The sequence below is a fragment of the Carassius auratus genome, unplaced genomic scaffold, assembly GCF_003368295.1.
Source record: "Carassius auratus strain Wakin unplaced genomic scaffold, ASM336829v1 scaf_tig00215261, whole genome shotgun sequence".
Classification (NCBI taxonomy): domain Eukaryota; kingdom Metazoa; phylum Chordata; class Actinopteri; order Cypriniformes; family Cyprinidae; genus Carassius; species Carassius auratus.
The window spans coordinates 338,508-363,628 of NW_020528011.1; the positions used below are offsets into that span (position 1 = coordinate 338,508).

The 25,121-nt window shown below is 39.9% G+C and overlaps 2 protein-coding genes across 3 annotated transcripts; one reads left to right on the forward strand and one right to left on the reverse strand.

Annotated features, from left to right (window-relative positions):
- Nucleotides 1-2,022: 2,022 nt before the first annotated feature.
- Nucleotides 2,023-3,806, reverse strand: LOC113094099 (ADP-ribosylation factor 6-like). The gene is made up of 2 exons (XM_026259761.1): nucleotides 3,612-3,806; nucleotides 2,023-3,485 (listed from the first exon to the last, which is right to left on the reverse strand). Exon 2 carries the CDS (start codon nucleotides 3,191-3,193, stop codon nucleotides 2,666-2,668), a length of 528 nt encoding a protein of 175 aa, XP_026115546.1. The 5' UTR covers nucleotides 3,194-3,485; nucleotides 3,612-3,806; the 3' UTR covers nucleotides 2,023-2,665.
- Nucleotides 3,807-5,713: 1,907 nt separating this feature from the next.
- On the forward strand, nucleotides 5,714-12,487 carry LOC113094098 (pre-mRNA-processing factor 39-like). Of its 2 annotated transcripts, none has more exons than XM_026259758.1 (14): nucleotides 5,714-5,871; nucleotides 6,861-7,351; nucleotides 7,499-7,624; nucleotides 7,767-7,885; nucleotides 8,394-8,561; nucleotides 8,641-8,803; nucleotides 9,147-9,254; nucleotides 9,379-9,543; nucleotides 9,934-10,060; nucleotides 10,140-10,408; nucleotides 10,795-10,979; nucleotides 11,129-11,203; nucleotides 11,545-11,662; nucleotides 12,110-12,487. In XM_026259758.1, exons 1-14 carry the CDS (start codon nucleotides 5,859-5,861, stop codon nucleotides 12,194-12,196), a joined length of 2,214 nt encoding a protein of 737 aa, XP_026115543.1. In that variant the 5' UTR covers nucleotides 5,714-5,858; the 3' UTR covers nucleotides 12,197-12,487. The 2 variants fall into 2 exon arrangements, with proteins under 2 accessions (XP_026115543.1, XP_026115545.1); XM_026259760.1 differs by having other exon boundaries at nucleotides 12,113-12,487.
- The last annotated feature ends 12,634 nt before the right edge of the window (nucleotides 12,488-25,121 follow it).

Consider the following 25,121-nt stretch of genomic DNA (forward strand, 5'->3'; position numbering starts at 1 on the left):
GAACGTGTGTCCGAATGGAAGAGCTGGTTTATATTCATCACGAGAGTACTGAAGTGTGTTTGCTGTGATGGACGGGTTATGAGCGTGTGAAGGCATTATGTTTATGTGAACTGAACATCCTTTCTTCATGGCTTCAGGCATAAACACATGAACAGTCAACAGTCACGTGTTTGACTCACAGACGCAAGAGAAACCAAGTCAGGAAATTAAAGCAATGCTCATCTTTTTGTCATATGTGTTTTAAAGTCCCAGTGCATGATGGGAAGGTACGTGTTTGCTCAAATGACTCCATTTGGAGACTCAGGAGAACATTTGGAGCAAAGGTCATCAAACAGCGTCTTATTCTTGTTCGGTTTGTGCAGAATAATAAGTCTATAGCATGTTTGCAGCATTCCATCAGCAGGAAGGAAGTACAGCTCAGGACGACTTCCTGTCTGATTGTTTGATCGCTGCGGAAACAGAAGAAACACTTCCTGTGCTGTAGAGCGACCCGCTCGTCCACTACTGAGGGTCCCTAGATAGATAGACAGATGATAGATGTGGATTACTGTGATGTTTTCATCAGACTCTCATTCTGACGGCACCCATTCACTGCAGAGCATCCATTGATCAGACACTGATGCAATGATTTGAACCCGGGATCTCTGTGTTTACACGACGCGGCTGAACCAGATTAAAAACTGTGGCACAAAAACCATTAAACAGAGCCCAGCATCCAGCCCCAGATTCCACAGCGTCAGAAGACTCTCAGAAACAAGCAGATGCTCAAACATTCACCTTGAAAGAACCAACCGTTATGGTGTTTTTCTAAAATGTTATAGTGCATGCATAATATACAACACATGCAAAATAAAAATCTAATTTACCTGTTGCTGATTCTTCAATGTTTCTAAACCAATTGTTATTTATAAATGCATGACATGGCTGGACATGTAGTGTAAAATCAGCAAACCTGTGTGTGTGTGTGTGTGTGTGTGTGTGCAGGTTAAACTCACTGAACATACAGGAGATAAACAGATGATAAACAGAACAGTCTGTGGTCTCGGTCTCGTCAGTTCTGAGCATATCTTAAACACCAGTTGAGACACATTTATCACAACATGATCAATGCTTCGTTTGCCTGTAATCTCCTGACAAATCCTCAAAATCTGCCAGACATCCAGCTCACGATTCACTGCATATGAGGTGATGCATATGGAAAATAAACCTATTCTAAACATTGCTATGCACTGTACAGGTTTTTTTTTTAATCTATTTTTTAATGATATGCGAACTTTACCAGCAATTTCTGTGCAAAAATAGTTTCTACACAAAAACTGCAAGCAAATAAATACAAGTATTTATACATCTTGGGAACATTTGTTACACTGTATTTATTTTTTACTACAGTAGGAGAAATGTAATTAATTATATGCAAATAATGTCACCTGAGCGGAATGTTTTTATTAGATATGCATTACAAATTCACATCTTTCACCAGTATTTTGTCATGCTTTCGGCTGCATACGTCTAAAGATTCATAAATCAAGACACACTCTTAAAAATAAAAGTGCTTCACGATGTCATAGAAGAACCTGTTTGTCTAAAGAACCTTTCTGCTTCACGAAAGCTGCTTTGAAGGTTCTTCAGATTGTTGAAAGGTAAGAAAGAGATGGTTCTTCGACTGAATGGTTCCTTCTGGAACCCTTTAAGCATCTTTAAGAGTGCATTAAACTTTTCAATGAGAAGTGTATCACAGTGAAGCGAGTTTATGATAGAACTCGACCTAATGTTCATCAGAATGACTGATATTTGTCCTTGTTTTAATCATAAACTCACTTCACTTTGTTCAGTTTCTCACTATCTTCTGCATCTCCAGATTTAAGGATGCGTGTGCTGGAAAAAAGACAAAAATACATTTTTTTGCAGTTCATGCAAGACGTCATGCCTTTATCGATTTTAGACCCTTTCATGCCTTAATTTGTGAAAAAGACCCGCAGAAAGCACATTCCTCCGCGTCAAGAAGATGCGCTCACATAGTACTGGATATATATATATAGATTTTATTATTTCTTCAGCATAACAAATGTCAAAATAATAGAACAAAGCATTAATTTAGTAAGCGAGAAAGAGGCTTGGTGTGATTTGTGCGGTTTGAGGAGAGTCAGAACCGTGATAGAACCGGGTTCCGACGGCTGGATTAGATCGGAAACACGAAAGATGATGCGGTTTTCATTCTTCGTTCCTGGCTTCTCAACGTCTTTAGTGGAGCACCTCCAGAAAAGGCCAAGAACAGTGTGTGGATATTCAATCGAAAGCTCCTTCGGGGACAGTTTCTTCAAGGAAACGTTTTTGCTCGGACTGGTGAGTTTATTTCCGGATACATTCGTTAAACGTGATGATGGCACAGAAGGTAAACAAACAAGCTGCCATTTTTGGACAGACAAACCAGATCTTCAGACACAAAAACCCTTTTTATTTTTCCTGTGAAAACCAACCCATGGCTTTTGAAAGTAACACTTTATGGACATTACAACGCAAAGGGGGGACTACAGAACGGGCGTACGAAAGAAAAGTCGGGTTACATTTCAACGAAATCAAAGATGGAGAACGAAACCGAGGTTTACTGACAGAAGCCAGAGTTATTGGTTAATTGCTTCTAGTTGGGCGCGTCTTCGCCCGCGCGTTAGGATTTGTAGTTGGACGTGAGCCACGTGAGCCCTTCGTAGAGTCCGTCGCCCGTCGAGGCGCAGGAGGGCTGGACGTACCAGTTGCGATCTCTGATCCGAGTCAAACCCAGCTTCTCCTGGATCTCGTGCGGCTTCATGGCATCCGGGAGGTCTTGCTTGTTGGCGAAGATCAAGATGATGGCGTCGCGCATCTCTCGGTCGTTGATGATGCGATGCAGCTCCTGTCGAGCCTCGTCGATGCGGTCGCGATCCGCACAGTCCACCACGAAGATCAAGCCTTGGGTGCCGGTGTAATAGTGTCGCCACAGCGGCCGGATCTTATCCTGACCGCCCACATCCCACACGTTGAACTTGACGTTCTTGTACGTGACGGTCTCTACGTTGAAGCCCACTGTTGGGATGGTGGTGACCGACTGTCCCAGCTTCAGCTTGTAAAGGATCGTGGTCTTCCCCGCCGCGTCAAGTCCAAGCATCAATATCCTCATCTCCTTGTTCCCAAAGATCTTCGAAAGCATCTTCCCCATCTTCTTTGCGGTGCATATATTAAGTTTGTTGCAGGAAGAGGAAAGCAAGTTTTTGGTAGGTTTTGCAACACTCGTACAGCGTACTTGTTCCTCGTTCTTTCCTCAGAAACCAGGTAAACTCGATCTAAAACGACACAGGTTTAGATCCGTGACAGGCCTTACTGGGTTCCTCAGACTTCCTTCTCGTCTTGTTTTCGCGCTCATTCCCTTCAGACGCGCTTCTGATCGTTCGTTCGGTCACTAAAACCCTCCAGACGTCAGTCATTCATCCTGAGTTTCCCCTCTTCCGTCCCTGAAACACGAGAGAAAGCGGATGAGAAAAGGGAGGGGTGTCAAACACAACTTTATTCTTGTAGTTTCGCTTCGCGTGCTGCTCGGACTAAGCGCGCGTCCGCGTGCACAAGCGCTAACGGTTTACCTCATGTAACAGCCCCCTCTCGCGCGCCCCGGCTCGCTCCCTTCTGGTCCTCTCCAGTCGCTCTCTCGGTCCCGGTCGTGCTGCTGTCGGTGTTACCGGAAAAGGTGCGGAGCTGCTTCAGCCGCCACTTCCTCTCTTTCTTGCTCAGGCGCACTGCGCCATTTGGCATTCGAGCGCTCGCGTCCTACTACGGCGAAGGCCTGCTCATTAATATTCATGACACATTTGCTTGCCATTGGACAGACGGCAGCTGCGTCAGCAATAGAGTAGTTAATATTCAACAGTCTAGCTTTTGATTCATTAGGAGTATTACTACGCTAATATTTTCATGTATTAAAAAAATTCGCTTTAAGTAAGATAAATAACAATGATGATGATAATAATAACATTTTTCATATATATCTATCTATATATATATATATATATATATATATATATATATATATATATATATATATAATTTTTGCATTCCCATTTGCTCTAATAGCAAAAGAAATTACTCTGCAATGGATTTATCATGACTTTCCGAAATAAATAAAAATAAATAAATAACAATAACAAGTATAGTGTACAGTGTTAAAACTTTTTTGGGGGGATTTATAATGCTGATGATGCAGCAGTCTTGGGAAAGGGTCCTTTCTTTTTCTATTCTATCTACTTGTTTTGTTTTTATTTATTATAACAACACATTGCTATGTGCACTTACTCTATTTTTAACACTTATTACAGCACTTACATATACATTTATTTTTATTTGCATTTCTACTCTTCTCTAGCTTGTTTTTTAACTTGTTGTCAAATAAACCCACTGATAGATCAGTGAATAAACCCGATATATGTAGTAAAAACAACGGCAATTTTATTTATTTATTATTTTTTTGATGATTCCAGCAACGGACCCATGAGCTCATCAATATTCATAAGATGGGCGTAGGGTCCTTCGTCATAGTAGGCGTCGTAACAACGAGTCTAGCCTGATCTGAATGAAATGGACGCCATTGAGACTAGGGAAAATATAATTGTGGAAGTTTTTAGAGACCGTTTTGTTTAAAATATCGTTCAGATATTACTTTTGCGGTGTTCTGGAGCGTTTTTAACGTTTGCCCACCTCCAGGGAGTTTTTGCGTCTCGGTGGCATCATGTGACGTCGACGGGGCGGGACTCATGACGTCACATCGAGTTCAAAAAATGCCTCATTTAAATAAAACACCAGACAGACCTATAAATACATGCATATTTGCATCCCCCCAGAATAACTGACTTACAAGTGTAATAAAAACAACTCAATATGCTACTGAAGTGGTTAATGTTTGTTTTATCTTAATATAAATAATTCACATAAATAATAATGCAGATATTTTTGTTCCTTTATATTAGCTTATGTGAACTCTGAACTCGAAAAGGCATTTTGCATAAAACCCAGAATCAAAAATAGGCCTACATTTTCAATTAACCTCTTGAAAAATACACCAACATCAGGTTTTATTATTAAATTCACCTAGCTTTATTAGTTTCAAATGTGCATGTTTTTAATATATTTTGTTTAATAATTAAGCAAATAAACTTGTGTGATTTAAGTAATACAAAATTAAAGCCCTTGTTCATTTAGCTTTTCTGTAACTAGGTTACCAACACAAACACTCCTTTAGAAACATAACAAACAAACTTAACAGACCGAAAAGAGCTAAATAAAGTACAGAAAGGCTTTGGATAGTTTTAGGGTCTAGTTATTTAACAGTTTGAATTTAAATGATTCAACAATTAGTTTACATGGGAATATTATTACTGAAGCCTATTATTATGGAAGCCTTCATATATATATATATACCTCAATTTTTTCTCTCTCACAGTTTTGAGAGAAAAAAAGATAGGCCTATAAACTGGCTTTTTTTCTCACCATTCAGATTTCATTCCTCTGAATTCTGATATATATATAGCTTTACGTTGACGTTATTTATTTCTAATATAAAATTTTTCCAGTTATGATTTTATGTATATTATATTATTTATATTATATCTATTTCTATATTATAGATCAGTGGTACCGCTCCCTATCGGTAACCAGGGCGTGACGTCACTAGCGTGTTAGTTTCCTGGCGCGGTGCGCATGCGTACTACGTGTCCTTCTCTCGTCGCGAGACGCAACGGGTGTTGAATGCGTTTTAGCGCGGCCGTTTGACCACATGTTATCAACCGAATAAAACTTCCAAGAAGTTGTGAAAATATCCGCCGTTTAAACCCAGTTTCATGGAAGACTCTGGTAAGTTTCCTTCCCGCCGTAGATTTCCCGCGATTCTCGTGCGTGAGTTTCTAGAAAACTCTGAGGTAAACGAGCGGCGTCGGTGTGCTAGCCGTTTAGCTAGCGTGTGGACACACCAGGCCAAACCAGAGCATATTCATAGTTTAATAACACCTTGTGCAGGTTATTCTCCTTTGAAATGTCTCGGGACGAGTTCTAAAGCGTGTTTTGATTGTTACTCGCGTTCGCTCGTGAACTACCTTCGACGAATCATCGTGTGTCGTTTAACCAGGAAACGCAATAACGTTGCTAACATTTCACTGTTACTGTAAATAAGTGCTTCTGAACTTCTCCGTTCATTAATGTTTTCCGTGGGCTTCTTTAAAGCATTTCTAAGTCGTTTACACGGAGTTTCTTAGAATTTACCGAAACGTTCTTCAGCAGTGCAAAGCTTAAAAACATATGCAAATTAGGCGTAATACTGTGAACTAGTTGGCGTTTTCTGTGGAGTCTGTTATATCACAGCTTTCTATTTAATGTAAAATAGCCAAATTACGATATTAAATCAGAGCCGAATGTCGTGGCATTAAATGTGAGAAACGTAAGTGTTCCCCAGTCTTTTACAACATGGGATTTTGACCGAATAAATTCGATTATTATTTTGTTTAATTCATAGTAAGATGGCAGTGATGCACAAAGTAGGTTGTATTAAACTATTAACTAATGTGCAAGCATGCAACAAAAAAAAGTATATTGTATGCATGTAAAAGGGGCTTTTAAGAGGCTCTGTATGTTAGTCACTTGGAGATAATCAATTACTTTTTTTGATGACTGTACTATATACCAAATACAATGCTGAAAATAATTCTCTATGAACCATTAATGTTAAATGTGGTTTGAAAATCTACAAAGCGTTTTGGGAATTTGAGTTTGGAATATGTGTATGACCCTGATTGGTTTAGAAGAGAGCAGTCGTGGTATCTTCAGACTTACGTGTGTGTGTGTTTCAGGTGAGCCCATGACCGGGATGTTGGACACGAATGCCCCTGATAACGGGGACGCTCCTGCTATGGAGGGCACTGACCCGACCGTGACCGGCTGGACGGCTCCTCCACAGGCTCCGATCCAGCAGCCGTCTGCTTTAGAACAATACCAGCTGTACTCCATGGAGCATCTGAAGTCTGCAGCGGAGAACATCGACCACACGTCCGGTCCTCCAGACGCCGGAGCGGAGAGCCTCGGGCAGCAGACGGACACAAACGGACAGCAGGACGAGGTGAAGCCGGCCGCAGACGGTGACTCCGAGAGCCCTTCCAACATGGAGCTGGAAGACGCTCCCAAAGAAACCACAGAAGCGGTGGAACCGGCGGCAGACGCAGATCCAGCCGTCACACAAGAACCTGCGCTTCCTGCAGATTACGAGCGGCTCTTTAAAGTTGTGGAGGATAATCCTGAAGACTTCAACGGCTGGGTCTACCTTCTGCAGTATGTTGAGCAGGAGGTGAGTGTGTAATGTGTTTTTGTGCACATTTATAGAACTTATGCACATCTTGGCATTTCCATCCAGTGTTTTCTTTATATATATTGTACATTAAAATAAGTGGATGGAATCATAGCTATTGGTTTATGGGCGTTTGTTTCGTTTCAGAACCACCTGGAGGCTTCGAGGAAGGCGTTTGATGCCTTTTTCCTGCACTACCCCTACTGTTACGGCTACTGGAAGAAGTATGCAGATATTGAGAGGAAACACGGCTACATACACATGGCCGATGAGGTGAGGACGAACGGCGTGAGAATAATCTGTTTTTGTTATCATGAGGCCGTTAAAAGGTGGCAACTTTAAAGTTTTCTACTCCCCGTTTAACCTTGTTTAAAGCACACCGAGATGAATGGATGTGCATCTGTTTTCCTCACAGGTGTACCGTCGAGGTCTGCAGGCTATTCCTCTCAGCGTGGACCTGTGGCTGCATTATATCACTTTCCTGCGAGAGAACCAAGACACTAGCGACGGAGAGGCGGAGAATCGCATCAGAGCGTGAGTGAGGCTTTTACTAACCTCAAAAATACGATGATTAGATTAATCACGAGTGCCACACTTTCTACACGATTCGGGTTACAATCGATGAATGCTGTGCATTAATGCCGAAAGGTTACTTATGATCAACTGTTGATGATTTATGACATTGTTAGATATCTGTGAGATGCTTATTTAATCTTCCCCATGATTCAAAATAAGAGTCCTGGCTTATTTAGGTCTGTTTTTATGTAAAAGTTATCCAAAGATTTTTTTTTTTACTCAAACTATCTCCGCAGGCTCATCAGAAGCAATCATGTGTTCATCTGTTAGTGCATTATATTGTTTAGTCTTTTTTCGTCTTTGACGCATGTTTATTTTGAGTGTTTTCAGTTGTATTTGTAATGTTTTTGTTTTTTTTTTGCATGTACCTATGGTTTTAATTGTATTTATGCATGTCCTAGAAGTCCTCAATTTGTTATTTAAATAACAAATACTTGGATTGCATGTCTTGCCTGTGTTCTTTCAGGTCCTATGAGCACGCCGTTCTGGCCTGCGGCACAGATTTCCGCTCCGACCGTCTGTGGGAGGCGTACATCGCTTGGGAGACGGAGCAGGGGAAGCTGGCCAACGTCACGGCCGTGTACGACCGCATCCTGTGTATTCCCACGCAGCTGTACTCCCAGCACTTCCAGAAGTGAGCGTCGCTTCAGATATCTGCTCCGGTACGCCTTCAGGCTTCCCACTGATTAAACACCGTCGCTCTCTCTGTTCAGGTTCAAAGAGCACGTCCAGAGCAACAACCCCAAGCACTTCCTGTCTGAGGAGGAGTTCGTGCAGCTGCGGGTGGAGCTGGCTAACGCTAACAAGCCCAACGGAGACGACGCTCCGGGAGAAGAGCTTCCTCCGGGAACAGACGACCTTCCGGATCCAGCCAAGGTAAGAACGCCGTCTGTCATCCGCGGGCTTCAAAACATGGCAGAGGTAGGGTACGGCGTCTGATCCTGGACACGTGTGCAGGTTTGAAGAGGTGTCTTTCCGTTAGCAGCCAATGAACACCTGAGGTTGGCATCCAATCAGGGACTTGGGCTTAAAGTGGGACGGGCTCGTGACGGCATGCCACCGTCCCATCACCGGCCAGAGCTGATTCACTGGGTGTGCAAACCGTACTGTTTCTGTCAAACTCATGGTGACGTAGACCTTTTGCGTAGCTGGACATCAGACGAGATAAAGTGTTTGCTCCTGCGATGCGATGCTCAGGACGCTGTGTTCTGCTCTCCAGAGAGTGACGGAGATCGAGAACATGAGGCATAAGGTGATCGAGACCCGCCAGGAAGTGTTCAACCACAACGAGCACGAAGTCAGCAAGCGCTGGGCCTTCGAGGAAGGGGTGAGTGTCTCCTTTATAGTCATCTTAAATCACTTTGTGAATCGTTAAGCAGAATTGAAATGCATGCGTCTTATCGAAACTCAGTTCTTGTGCTTTGCTAACGAACGCCGGTCTTGCTCCGCAGATCAAGCGTCCGTACTTCCACGTCAAGGCCTTGGAGAAGACGCAGCTGAACAACTGGAGGGAGTACCTGGACTTCGAGCTGGAGAACGGGACGCCGGAGCGTGTGGTGGTTCTGTTCGAGCGCTGTCTGATCGCCTGCGCTCTCTACGAGGAGTTCTGGATCAAGGTAGTTACACGCTGCAGCCGCTCGCGCTCGCTCCCTCTCTCCAACCTTTGACCTCCCTCATCACTTCCACAGTAACTCTTGCTGCACTCTTTGTGTGTAACGTTGATATTTGACTGTATCTGTTATATTAGGGGATGGCCTGCTTGCCACACAAGATTTGACCGCAGCATTTGCCAACTACGTTGCACCTCTCCGTCTCCTTCTACCTTACAGAAACTTATCTTATTGGTTCCATGAAGGTGCTGATGGGTTTAAAACAGAAATTCTCAAAACCATCTTGTCAATGGAAATTCAGCAGTTGCGGGGATGTGAAGCGAAAGCTCAATCTTTATGTGCTCTCTTCCCTCTCTCTCTCTCTTTCTCTCTCTGTCTCTCTCTTGTTTTGTGAAGTACGCCAAGTATCTGGAGAGCTACAGCGTGGAAGGCGTCCGACACATCTTCAAGAAGGCCTGCACCATCCACCTGCCCAAGAAACCCACCGTGCACCTGCTCTGGGCCGCGTTTGAGGAGCAGCAAGGTGAAATATGAGACGTGCCGTCCAACTGGTCACAGTAAAGAAGTGTATTATCCGTCTGATGTGTGTTGATGTGTTTCAGGCGGCGTGGAGGAGGCGCGGCGGATCCTGAGGGAGATGGAGGAGGCTGTTCCTGGTCTGGCGACGGTGAGGATGAGGAGGGTGAGTCTGGAGCGCCGGCACGGACACATGGAGGAAGCAGAAGCCCTGCTGACGGATGCCATCTCCAACGGGAAGAACAGCAGCGAGGCGTCCTTCTACGCTGTGAAACTGGCCCGACAGCTGCTCAAAGTGCAGAAGAGCATCGGGAAGGCCAAGAAAGTGCTGCTGGACGCCGTCGAGAAGGATGAGGTGCGGGTTCACTTACTCTAATTCAACATCTACTTTCAATTATAAGAACATTTCAGATATTTATATATGATCAAAAAATGAATTAAGTATTCAATTATATATCATTTATTTGTTAGGTATCATTAAATAAACATGTTTTGATTTTTATCATTTTGCTTTGGCTTTATTTTCTACTGCAGAATGAGTTGCTAACAGCTAGCGGTTATTAATATTATTGTATCGTGAGATTTTAATGTCGTTACATTCCAGTTTTCATGTGAAGTGAAGAGTTAGTTTGTAATTAACTATTTAAACTGATTCCCAGAGATGATTTGAGCTCTAGCGCTTGTCATTTGATGCTTCAGTTTTTAATGTTTTATTTATTCGTGCTGTTTTTGCGCCTGCAGACGAACCCGAAGCTGTACCTGAACCTGCTGGAGCTGGAGTTGAGCGGCGACGTGCAGCAGAACGAGACGGAGATCCTGGCCTGCTTCGACCGGGCGCTGACCAGCAGCATGTCCCTGGAGCAGCGCGTCGTCTTCTCCCAGCGCAAGCTCGACTTCCTGGAGGACTTCGGCAGCGACATCAACGTGTGAGTCTCCAAACTCTGAGAGAGACCAGCGCGCTTTTCTTCTCATAACGTCCAGTCGCGCACCCAACGTGTGGTTGGATCAGTCTTCTCTTAACTGTTATCACAGGCATATGGTCAAAGTGTCATATTGTGAAAACCCTGTGTTTCAGGCTGGTGTCGGCGTATGAACATCATCAGAGACTCGAGGCGGAGCAGGAGTCACTGAAGAGGAAAGCAGAGAACGGGTGAGTGACCCACATCCACTGAGACTTCACTAAACTGACCACAGTCTGAGATTATTACACTGCTCTCAGCTCTTTACTTCATCATTACACAAAGCTCTTAAAGCCTTACGTTCCTCAATGCAGGAAGTGTTCCTCAGTTTTCATGCCTTGTGTTCCAGTACAAATATCTAAACCTCTTTAAATCAAGACGCAGTTGTTGACATGTAACACAAGTACAACATTGATAATTTTTACGTTGTTTAGTTTATGACTGGATCTGTTGCCTTTATACTAGATTATTTAAAATGCAAATGCCGTCTAGAGCGATGCGAATCATTGAATCTGAAATGTCTGGTCTGTAGCTCAGAGGAGCCGGACTCAAAGAGACAGCGGACAGACGACCAATCAGCAGCCTCGGGTCAGATGATGCAGGACATGCAGGCCAATCACGCTGGATACAACTACAACAACTGGTACCAGGTCAGTCCTGCCTCCGACCGCATGTACAGTTAAACTAGTGCATTATTTGCATGTGCTTTAAAGCCTTTCAGGTTAAACGTTCCATTCACACGCTGTTCTGATGAACACTTCACACTTGAAGCGTGCTCTAAAAACCACTAAATCACTACATTCTGTGCTAATACAGTCAAAACACACCAGGTTTACATGTAGTCCTACCGTAAATATATCAAAACTTAATGTTTGATTAGTAATATGCATTGCTAAGAACTTCATCTGAATAACTTTAAAGATGATTTTCTCAATATTTAGATTTTTATGCTCCCTCAGATTCCAGATTTTCTAATAGTTGTATCTCAGACAAATATTCTCTTCCTAACATCAATGAAGAGATGATTTATTCAGCTTCAGATGATGCATACATCTGATTTTCATAGCATTGACCCGTGTGTGTGTTGTGTGTTCCAGCAGTATAACTCGTGGGGTCAGAACTCCTGGGGTCAGTATGGTCAGTACGGTCAGTATAACCAGTACTACCCACCGCCTCCAACATAACGGACTGCACCAGCCGTTTCTTCTGCTCCTTCAGCTTCAACATTTGTCCCGTCTCCAGTCACACGCTCTGTTTTCTCTGTTTTTGGCACCAGCTCTTTTCCTTCTAAGTGCGAGTGAGTTTTTAATGAGCCGAGTTGGTTTAGTGCTTCTGGAGCTTTAGTTGTGTTCGCAGACAGATTGACATTCGTTTGGAAGACCTGATCCTCATCTCTGCTCCTCAGAGAGAAACATTAAACATGAAGACCTTTTTTATTTTGACTTGGTTTCATAATAAAGAGATTGAGATCCTACACGTCTGAGTGGTTGATTTACTTCTGTTTGATGTGTGCAATAGATCACGGTTATATAATACTGTGTGTCTAATTAACATCAAGACAATGCAAGTTTTGAAGTATGAATCTGGGTTGTTACGATCAGGAAGATTTGTAATAATGGTCTTCAGATCCTCTATTTTAAAACCAATCAGATTTAGTAATGTGAGAGTTGGTAACGGAGTAATGAGGCCCAAACCTGCAGAAATCAATGTAAGCATAGAAAAATCCAAAGTACAGAAACTATTTCAGATAAATACTATTCTTTTGATCTTTCTATTCATCAAAAAAAACTGAAAAATTTCTGAAGATCATGTGACACTGAAGACTGGAGGAATGATGCTGAAAATACAGCTGTACAAGATACATGTTCAAATATAAAACTTTTAAATAGTAAAATGATATTTCATAGTGTCACTGCTTTTGCTGTACTTTGGATCAGACAAATGCTGCTTCGGTGAGCAGAAGAGAATTCTTTACAAACATTACAAATCTTACTGTTCAAAAACTTCACTGGTAGTGTGCACTAAAATGCACTCTCTCACACGCGCACACACACACTCAAACATATATAATAATATAAAGGGTGGAATAATACAGAATAGACAAAAATGAAGAATAAATTAAAGAGTAAAATAAAAAGATTTGAAATGTAATTTTAAAATACTATTTGTGTAATAATTATTAATCAAATTAAGTCACAACTAATGACACAACACAAAAAATTTGTGGACATGAGTTCCACATTGTGTTTAATTAATGAGCTCCTTAAGCATAATATATACCATATATATATACAGTATTGTTCAAAATAATAGCAGTACAATGTGACTAACCAGAATAATCAAGGTTTTTAGTATATTTTTTATTGCTACGTGGCAAACAAGTTACCAGTAGGTTCAGTAGATTGTCAGAAAACAAACAAGACCCAGCATTCATGATATGCACGCTCTTAAGGCTGTGCAATTGGGCAATTAGTTGAATTAGTTGAAAGGGGTGTGTTCAAAAAAATAGCAGTGTGGCATTCAATCACTGAGGTCATCAATTTTGTGAAGAAACAGGTGTGAATCAGGTGGCCCCTATTTAAGGATGAAGCCAACACTTGTTGAACATGCATTTGAAAGCTGAGGAAAATGGGTCGTTCAAGACATTGTTCAGAAGAACAGCGTACTTTGATTAAAAAGTTGATTAGAGAGGGGAAAACCTATAAAGAGGTGCAAAAAATGATAGGCTGTTCAGCTAAAATGATCTCCAATGCCTTAAAATGGAGAGCAAAACCAGAGAGACGTGGAAGAAAACGGAAGACAACCATCAAAATGGATAGAAGAATAACCAGAATGGCAAAGGCTCAGCCAATGATCACCTCCAGGATGATCAAAGACAGTCTGGAGTTACCTGTAAGTACTGTGACAGTTAGAAGACGTCTGTGTGAAGCTAATCTATTTTCAAGAATCCCCCGCAAAGTCCCTCTGTTAAAAAAAAGGCATGTGCAGAAGAGGTTACAATTTGCCAAAGAACACATCAACTGGCCTAAAGAGAAATGGAGGAACATTTTGTGGACTGATGAGAGTAAAATTGTTCTTTTTGGGCCCAAGGGCCACAGGCAGTTTGTGAGACGACCCCCAAACTCTGAATTCAAGCCACAGTACACAGTGAAGACAGTGACGCATGGAGGTGCAAGCATCATGATATGGGCATGTTTCTCCTACTATGGTGTTGGGCCTATTTATCGCATACCAGGGATCATGGATCAGTTTGCATATGTTAAAATACTTGAAGAGGTCATGTTGCCCTATGCTGAAGAGGACATGCCCTTGAAATGGTTGTTTCAACAAGACAATGACCCAAAACACACTAGTAAACGGGCAAAGTCTTGGTTCCAAACCAACAAAATTAATGTTATGGAGTGGCCAGCCCAATCTCCAGACCTTAATCCAATTGAGAACTTGTGGGGTGATATCAAAAATGCTGTTTCTGAAGCAAAACCAAGAAATGTGAATGAATTGTGGAATGTTGTTAAAGAATCATGGAGTGGAATAACAGCTGAGAGGTGCCACAAGTTGGTTGACTCCATGCCACACAGATGTCAAGCAGTTTTAAAAAACTGTGGTCATACAACTAAATATTAGTTTAGTGATTCACAGGATTGCTAAATCCCAGAAAAAAAAAATGTTTGTACAAAATAGTTTTGAGTTTGTACAGTCAAAGGTAGACACTGCTATTTTTTTGAACACACCCCTTTCAACTAATTGCCCAATTGCACAGCCTTAAGAGCGTGCATATCATGAATGCTGGGTCTCATTTGTTTTCTGACAATCTACTGAACCTACTGGTAACTTGTTTGCCACGTAGCAATAAAAAATATACTAAAAACCTTGATTATTCTGGTTAGTCACATTGTACTGCTATTATTTTGAACAATACTGTATATATATATATAATAGAAAATCCTCTGAATCAATTTCAGCTCAAGAAACACATTTTATTTAGGTTTTCAGTTCTGTCTTTCTCTGGGAATAGAGTGGTTTAGTTCTGAAGACAAAACCTGACTAGTAAAGATTAATTCCCCGCTGCTTTCCTCAAGATTTTCTATTTTATTCAATTGATGAGTCAAATAATGTAAAAAATTTGATGATGATTGACATTTTGTTCTATAGTGCACATTACACACACTCATGCAGAAAACACACATTTTGAAATAGTGGTTTATTTCTCCATGTATGTTGTCATTACCTTCACCTTGGAGATTGAAAATGTTTCTTTTTTGAGACCCCAGGAGCCCAAATTCAACAATAAAAAGAGTTCAAAAGAGGAATCATTTAAATCCGTTAGAAAGATCGGTTCGCGAATCATTTGAGTCAGTTCGGGGAACGCGAATCATTTGAGTCAGTTCGAGAGTTCGTGGCGAGGTCGCGAATCATTTGAGTCAGTTTGGGGATCGCGAATCATTTGAGTCAGTATGGGAGTTCGGAGCGGGATCGCGAATCATTTGAATCCGTTCGAGAGTTCGTGGCGAGGTCGCGAATCATTTGAGTCAGTTTGGGGATCGCGAATCATTTGAGTCAGTATGGGAGTTCGGAGCGGGCTCGCGAATCATTTGAATCCGTTCGAGAGTTCGTAGCGAGGTCGCGAATCATTTGAGTCAGTTTGGGGATCGCAAATCATTTGAATCCGTTCGAGAGTTCGTGGCGAGGTCGCGAATCATTTGAGTCAGTTTGGGGTTGGCGAATCATAGCTGTATAAGGATAGGCATGTTTAACTAATTTAGTAGCTAGTTCTAAATATGTTTTCCACGTGTGTTTAGGTGTGATATGTGAACTCGTATTTTTTGTTTTAATGATGTGTCTTTTAACAGTATCAAGTATATTCAAAAACTAAACAAATCGTCCTAAAAAGTGCAGGCATCTAGGCTAATGTAAAGTTACATGATGAAGTCATACTAGTGCGTGTGGCGCGTGCGCAGTTTGAGTGCGTTCTTTCACTGCATTATTCAGTGTATTCAAATGCATTTATGAATGCATGTGAATGATCACAAAATTCAAGATATGGGGGTTAGAAAATGTATATATTTATATCATTTTATGTAGTTAATCAATATCACACGAAGAGTGTCATTTCAGTTTTTCTCCAAAAATCAGCATGATTAAAATGTGATATTTAGTTACAAACAATAATTTAATTACAAATACAAAATGTTGCAGAATAATGTGATATATGAATGAATATATTATGAATAGTTTTAAAATAAAAACAACAGTAATAGATATTATAAATATATCTTTTGCATCTCAAAATATCAGATGATTTTGGGAGTGAGATGTGTCGTTGTTGTGAGTTTATCATGTATGCAGGTGAAGTATTTGATCTAGTGATGGTCTTGTTTTTCCAGCGTTCCCGTCGAGTCTTTATAGAAATACTTCTTCCACATGATTTTGAATCCAGGACTAAAGTCTTCAGAGCTGGTTTTGTCTGAGCTCATCAGTATTGTGAGGAACAGCTTATGGAGATATTGTCATGTGTAAAATAATAACAGCAGCAGTGCATATGAATGGTTGGACATAAAATTTATAAATTATTTGACCTCTTTGAATCCCCATTATTTATTTAATGTTGCTCTGGAAACCTGAAAATCTAAATACTAATCATCCTAATTCAACACATTCAGCTATTTGACAATTAATTGCAAGAATCACCCTTAAAGCAGTAATTATTAGTAATTATTTATTATTTATTATTAAATTAATTCACACTCTCTTTTCATGATTGCACTTCACAACAACATCTTGTTAATTAACATGAATTAAATCTAAAAATATCAGTGAGGATCATGTGCTATAAAATACAACAGTAACAATAAAACCCACAGAAGAGGTGGGAGTTCAAAGGAGGAATCTTTATATTACCAAACTTCAGGGAGAGGAAGAGTAGATATAAGTCATGATCTGCAAGATTAATCACAATCTGATGTGATCCCACCACCTCAGAGAAAACCAGTGGAGAACTAAGCCAATAGTAGCGCTGGCGTGTTATTTGGTGTCAGTTTGGGAGTTCGGAGCGGGATCGCGAATCATTTGAATCCGTTCGAGAGTTCGTAGCGGGTCCGCGAATCATTTGAGTCGGTTCGGGGATCGCGAATCATTTGAGTCAGAATGGGAGTTCGGAGCGGGATCGCGAATCATTTGAATCCGTTCGAGAGTTCGTAGCGGGTCCGCGAATCATTTGAGTCGGTTCGGGGATCGCGAATCATTTGAGTCAGTTTGGGAGTTCGTAGCGGGATCGGGAATCATTTGAATCATAGACAGTAAAAGAAATGGACACAGCGACCCCATTGGAACTCAATTGAGACGAATGAAGCCCAGTTTTAGCGTTTTTTAGCACTTCCGTTTCTGACGCGCAGACTCAAACGAAACTTGACGACGTCAGCAACCTGTCTGGCAGATGTAAATCTTCTAAGTGGCTGTGCGTGCAAACTGCCATCGTTAATCTTGCAGAGACGGCGAGCTTGAGCGGGGAGTTCTTTGTCGTGAGTGAGCAGGAGTAAGTATTCTGATTAATTATTTTGTATAGTATTTTAAAATGTAACGCCAGTACGCCATATTAAGTTAATTGCCTGCGAGCGTCTCCTCCTGTCTGTACGGTAATGCGACAGAGAGCCGAGTGGTTATGACGCAATCATTAGCCTATTTTTTACAAAAACTGTTTATATGGGGCCATAATGTAACATAGAAGGTAATGGAGCCCTTTATATATTGTCGTGTATCTTTAGAAATAAATAATGGACAAACAGAGTCTTTAAACGCCTCAGATGTAAAGTTATTCGCTGTCAAAGTGACGCCAAAATGAATGGGAGTCAATGGGAATGCTAACGCAAGTGAAGTTCTGCTAAAAGATGGCAGCCCCCACCCGACTTCAACTTCCGGTCGAGTTCCTTGCCCCTTGATTTGAATCCGTTCGAGACTTCGTAGCGGGTCCGCGAATCATTTGAGTCGGTTCGGGGATCGCGAATCATTTGAATCCGTTGGAGAGTTCGTAGCGGGTCCACGGATCATTTGAATCAGTTTGGGGTTCGCGAATCATCGCTGTATAAGGATAGGCATTTTAAACTAATTTAGTAGCTAGTTCTAATTATGTTTTCAGCCCGTGTTTAGGTGTGATATATGAACTCCTATTTTTTTGTTTTAATGATGTGCCTTTTAACAGTATCAAGTATATTCAAAAACTAAACAAATCTTGCCTAAAAAGTGCACGCCTCTAGGCAAATGTAAAGTTACATGATGAAGTCATACTAGTGCGTGTGGCGCGTGGGCAGTTTGAGTGCGTTCTTTCACTGCATTATTCAGTGTATTCAAATGCATTTATGAATGCATGTGAATGATCACAGAATTCAAGATATGGGGGTTAGAAAATGTATATATTTATATCATTTTATGTAGTTAATCAATATCACACGAAGAGTGTCATTTCAGTTTTTCTCCAAAAATCAGCATGATTAAAATGTGATATTAAGTTACAAACAATAATTTAATTACAAATACAAAATGTTGCAGAATAATGTGATATATGAATGAATATATTATGAATAGTTTTAAAATAAAAACAACAGTAATAGACATTATAAATATATCTTTTGCATCTCAAAATATCAGGTGATTTTGGGGGTGTGATGTGTCATTGTTGTGAGTTTATCATGTATGCAGGTGAAGTATTTGATCTAGTGATGGTCTTGTTTTTCCAGCGTTCCCGTCGAGTCTTTATAGAAAGACTTCTTCCACATGATTTTGAATCCAGGACTAAAGTCTTCAGAGCTGGTTTTGTCTGAGCTCATCAGTATTGTGAGGAACAGCTTATGGAGATATTGTCATGTGTAAAATAATAACAGCAGCAGTGCATATGAATGGTTGGATATAAAATTAATGTTTTACATTGCTTTTTATACACATTTAATAAACAATTTTCGCAACATAATCTTGGGTGTTTTTTTAATTAATAATAGAAATGAAGAAAATTTCAATTTAATCTCATTAAAGTTACAGTCATCTAATAGATGATAGTTATTAATGACTAATGAGAGGATGTTGCGTGTAATAAAGTGTGACACTATACAATAACAACAGTTTTTGATAAAAAAGCTGCTTAATGCATAATTTAAATAGTAAACATGATTTAAAATACATTTCATTCTATTAAGAAAATAGTCAAATATTATTTACAAAATAACTGAAACTTAATTCAAATAAACATAATAAAACCTTCCACTAGATGGTGTCATGGAATCTAAGTTGTTATTCCACTTATTTTTATTTAATTATTATAAATTATTTGACCTCTTTGAATCCCCATTATTTATTTAATGTTGCTCTGGAAACCTGAAAATCTAAATACTAATCATCCTAATTCAACACATTCAGCTATTTGACAATTAATTGCAAGAATCACCCTTAAAGCAGTAATTATTAGTAATTATTTATTATTTATTATTAAATTAATTCACACTCTCTTTTCATGATTGCACTTCACAACAACATCTTGTTAATTAACATGAATTAAATCTAAAAATAGCAGTGAGGATCATGTGCTATAAAATACAACAGTAACAATAAAACCCACAGAAGAGGTGGGAGTTCAAAGGAGGAATCTTTATATTACCAAACTTCAGGGAGAGGAAGAGTAGATATAAGTCATGATCTGCAAGATTAATCACAATCTGATGTGATCCCACCACCTCAGAGAAAACCAGTGGAGAACTAAGCCAATAGTAGCGCTGGCGTGTTATTTGGTGTCAGTTTGGGAGTTCGGAGCGGGATCGCGAATCATTTGAATCCGTTCGAGAGTTCGTAGCGGGTCCGCGAATCATTTGAGTCGGTTCGGGGATCGCGAATCATTTGAGTCAGAATGGGAGTTCGGAGCGGGATCGCGAATCATTTGAATCCGTTCGAGAGTTCGTAGCGGGTCCGCGAATCATTTGAGTCGGTTCGGGGATCGCGAATCATTTGAGTCAGTTTGGGAGTTCGTAGCGGGATCGCGAATCATTTGAATCCGTTCGAGAGTTCGTAGCGGGTCCGCGAATCATTTGAGTCGGTTCGGGGATCGCGAATCATTTGAGTCAGTATGGGAGTTCGGAGCGGGTCCGCAGATCATTTGAATCAGTTTTGGGTTCGCGAATCATAGATGTATAAGGATAGGCATTTTAAACTAATTTAGTAGCTAGTTCTAATTATGTTTTCAGCCCGTGTTTAGGTGTGATATGTGAACTCGTATTTTTTGTTTTAATGATGTGTCTTTTAACAGTATCAAGTATATTCAAAAACTAAACAAATCGTGCCTAAAAAGTGCAGGCATCTAGGCTAATGTAAAGTTACATGATGAAGTCATACTAGTGCGTGTGGCGTGTGCGCAGTTTGAGTGCGTTCTTTCACTGCATTATTCAGTGTATTCAAATGCATTTATCAAGATATGGGGGTTAGAAAATGTATATATTTATATCATTTTATGTAGTTAATCAATATCACACGAAGAGTGCCATTTCAGTTTTTCTTCAAAAATCAGCATGATTAAAATGTGATATTAAGTTACAAACAATAATTTAATTACAAATACAAAATGTTGCAGAATAATGTAATATATGAATGAATAATAGCCTAAAGAACATTTGTGCCAAAAGGGTTCCTTCTTGTCATTATAGAACAGTAAAGAACCCTGTTATTATTAACGCGATTACCTTTGACAGTAACTAATACTGTAACGCATTACTTTTTTAAATAAATTAACTCCGTTACCATATGGTGCATTGTCCGTTACTTTTTTAAAAGTTAATTAATTTTGACTGAAGTGCAGCCTAACCTGTTTGCAGCAGCGACGCATTGTAGGATTGGTGGATGCCAACCACTGTAAACACGAAGACGCACTGTGGGCGTGTCTCCGTTTATTCAAGTGTGTGCGGCAGTCATGGCGAGTCAAGGCGAGAGCAACACGAGTTTCTCAATGTGGAAATATGCTCATTATTTCACTTTAGTTGAGCATAAAGACAAAAACCTTTTAGTCACACGTAAGCTGTGTCTTTCTGGTTCGAAAGTCCTATCCTAGCCCAAGAATTTCCAATCCGTGCGCTCAGATTTGGTAAACCGTACCCTCGGTTTTTGAATCTTTACCCACGAATTCATAATCTGCGCGCACACTTTCGCAATCCGTTCCCATGGATTTGTAAACTGTAGCCTACTCACTGATTCATGCAGCAAGCTCCTACGTGTTAACATACAGTTTTAATGAATATTATTATATGGAATGGGTCTACAGCAAAGTGTCTTAAGTGATTCTCTGTATGTTTTTCTCATACAGGTGAAACATTGTTGAAAACATGCACCTGTCTCTACTGTGGAGTCGCCGGCTTTCAGTCAGCTCCTTAGCATGAGAACATAGATTTCATTTTTTAACTGCATTTATATATACATACATATGTATATGTATGTTTCTGGAAATTGATTCTGAATAATTCAGATTGCTTTCATTTATTTATTTCAAAAATTTTTGTGTTATGTTGTCCATTGTTGATAGTTTTCATACTTAAGCTGTGAAAGGAACATTTTTAAGGGCTCAACACAACGTCTTTTATGATGCAGAAGCCACTTTAGTTTTTGATTCTGAATGTATTATTCAGATGTTTTGTTATTTATTTCAGAAATAAAAATGACTTTCTGTTTTACTTTGTGCATGCATCCCCCGTTTCTTCCCTTACATAATGCACATTAAATGCAGTGTCTACTTTTAAGGTTTCGGGAGTTCGGAGCGGGATCGCAAATCATTTGAATCCGTTCGAGAGTTCGTAGCGGGTCCGCGAATCATTTGAGTCGGTTCGGGGATCGCGAATCATTTGAGTCAGAATGGGAGTTCGGAGCGGGATCGCGAATCATTTGAATCCGTTCGAGAGTTCGTAGCGGGTCCGCGAATCATTTGAGTCGGTTCGGGGATCGCGAATCATTTGAGTCAGAATGGGAGTTCGGAGCGGGATCGCGAATCATTTGAATCCGTTCGAGAGTTCGTAGCGGGTCCGCGAATCATTTGAGTCGGTTCGGGGATCGCGAATCATTTGAGTCAGAATGGGAGTTCGGAGCGGGATCGTGAATCATTTGAATCCGTTCGAGAGTTCGTAGCGGGTCCGCGAATCATTTGAGTCGGTTCGGGGATCGCGAATCATTTGAGTCAGAATGGGAGTTCGTAGAGGGATCTCGAATCATTTGAATCCGTTTGAGAGTTCGTAGCGGGTCCGCGAATCATTTGAGTCGGTTCGGGGATCGCGAATCATTTGAGTCAGAATGGGAGTTCGTAGCGGGATCGCGAATCATTTGAATCCGTTCGAGACTTCGTAGCGGGTCCGCGAATCATTTGAGTCGGTTCGGGGATCGCGAATCATTTGAGTCAGTATGGGAGTTCGGAGAGGGATCGCGAATCATTTGAATCCGTTGGAGAGTTCGTAGCGGGTCCACGGATCATTTGAATCAGTTTGGGGTTCGCGAATCATCGCTGTATAAGGATAGGCATTTTAAACTAATTTAGTAGCTAGTTCTAATTATGTTTTCAGCCCTTGTTTAGGTGTGATATATGAACTCCTATTTTTTTGTTTTAATGATGTGCCTTTTAACAGTATCAAGTATATTCAAAAACTAAACAAATCTTGCCTAAAAAGTGCACGCCTCTAGGCTAATGTAAAGTTACATGATGAAGTCATACTAGTGCGTGTGGCGCGTGGGCAGTTTGAGTGCGTTCTTTCACTGCATTATTCATTGTATTCAAATGCATTTATGAATGCATGTGAATGATCACAGAATTCAAGATATGGGGGTTAGAAAATGTATATATTTATATCATTTTATGTAGTTAATCAATATCACACGAAGAGTGTCATTTCAGTTTTTCTCCAAAAATCAGCATGATTAAAATGTGATATTAAGTTACAAACAATAATTTAATTACAAATACAAAATGTTGCAGAATAATGTGATATATGAATGAATATATTATGAATAGTTTTAAAATAAAAACAACAGTAATAGATATTATAAATATATCTTTTGCATCTCAAAATATCAGGTGATTTTGGGGGTGTGATGTGTCATTGTTGTGAGTTTATCATGTATGCAGGTGAAGTATTTGATCTAGTGATGGTCTTGTTTTTCCAGCGTTCCCGTCGAGTCTTTATAGAAAGACTTCTTCCACATGATTTTGAATCCAGGACTAAAGTCTTCAGAGCTGGTTTTGTCTGAGCTCATCAGTATTGTGAGGAACAGCTTATGGAGATATTGTCATGTGTAAAATAATAACAGCAGCAGTGCATATGAATGGTTGGATATAAAATTAATGTTTTACATTGCTTTTTATACACATTTAATAAACAATTTTCGCAACATAATCTTGGGTGTTTTTTTAATTAATAATAGAAATGAAGAAAATTTCAATTTAATCTCATTAAAGTTACAGTCATCTAATAGATGATAGTTATTAATGACTAATGAGAGGATGTTGCGTGTAATAAAGTGTGACACTATACAATAACAACAGTTTTTGATAAAAAAGCTGCTTAATGCATAATTTAAATAGTAAACATGATTTAAAATACATTTCATTCTATTAAGAAAATAGTCAAATATTATTTACAAAATAACTTAAACTTAATTCAAATAAACATAATAAAACCTTCCACTAGATGGTGTCATGGAATCTAAGTTGTTATTCCACTTATTTTTATTTAATTATTATAAATTATTTGACCTCTTTGAATCCCCATTATTTATTTAATGTTGCTCTGGAAACCTGAAAATCTAAATACTAATCATCCTAATTCAACACATTCAGCTATTTGACAATTAATTGCAAGAATCACCCTTAAAGCAGTAATTATTAGTAATTATTTATTATTTATTATTAAATTAATTCACACTCTCTTTTCATGATTGCACTTCACAACAACATCTTGTTAATTAACATGAATTAAATCTAAAAATAGCAGTGAGGATCATGTGCTATAAAATACAACAGTAACAATAAAACCCACAGAAGAGGTGGGAGTTCAAAGGAGGAATCTTTATATTACCAAACTTCAGGGAGAGGAAGAGTAGATATAAGTCATGATCTGCAAGATTAATCACAATCTGATGTGATCCCACCACCTCAGAGAAAACCAGTGGAGAACTAAGCCAATAGTAGCGCTGGCGTGTTATTTGGTGTCAGTTTGGGAGTTCGGAGCGGGATCGCGAATCATTTGAATCCGTTCGAGAGTTCGTAGCGGGTCCGCGAATCATTTGAGTCGGTTCGGGGATCGCGAATCATTTGAGTCAGAATGGGAGTTCGGAGCGGGATCGCGAATCATTTGAATCCGTTCGAGAGTTCGTAGCGGGTCCGCGAATCATTTGAGTCGGTTCGGGGATCGCGAATCATTTGAGTCAGTTTGGGAGTTCGTAGCGGGATCGCGAATCATTTGAATCCGTTCGAGACTTCGTAGCGGGTCCGCGAATCATTTGAGTCGGTTCGGGGATCGCGAATCATTTGAGTCAGTATGGGAGTTCGGAGCGGGATCGCGAATCATTTGAATCCGTTCGAGAGTTCGTAGCGGGTCCGCGGATCATTTGAATCAGTTTTGGGTTCGCGAATCATAGATGTATAAGGATAGGCATTTTAAACTAATTTAGTAGCTAGTTCTAATTATGTTTTCAGCCCGTGTTTAGGTGTGATATGTGAACTCGTATTTTTTGTTTTAATGATGTGTCTTTTAACAGTATCAAGTATATTCAAAAACTAAACAAATCGTGCCTAAAAAGTGCAGGCATCTAGGCTAATGTAAAGTTACATGATGAAGTCATACTAGTGCGTGTGGCGTGTGCGCAGTTTGAGTGCGTTCTTTCACTGCATTATTCAGTGTATTCAAATGCATTTATCAAGATATGGGGGTTAGAAAATGTATATATTTATATCATTTTATGTAGTTAATCAATATCACACGAAGAGTGTCATTTCAGTTTTTCTCCAAAAATCAGCATGATTAAAATGTGATATTAAGTTACAAACAATAATTTAATTACAAATACAAAATGTTGCAGAATAATGTGATATATGAATGAATATAT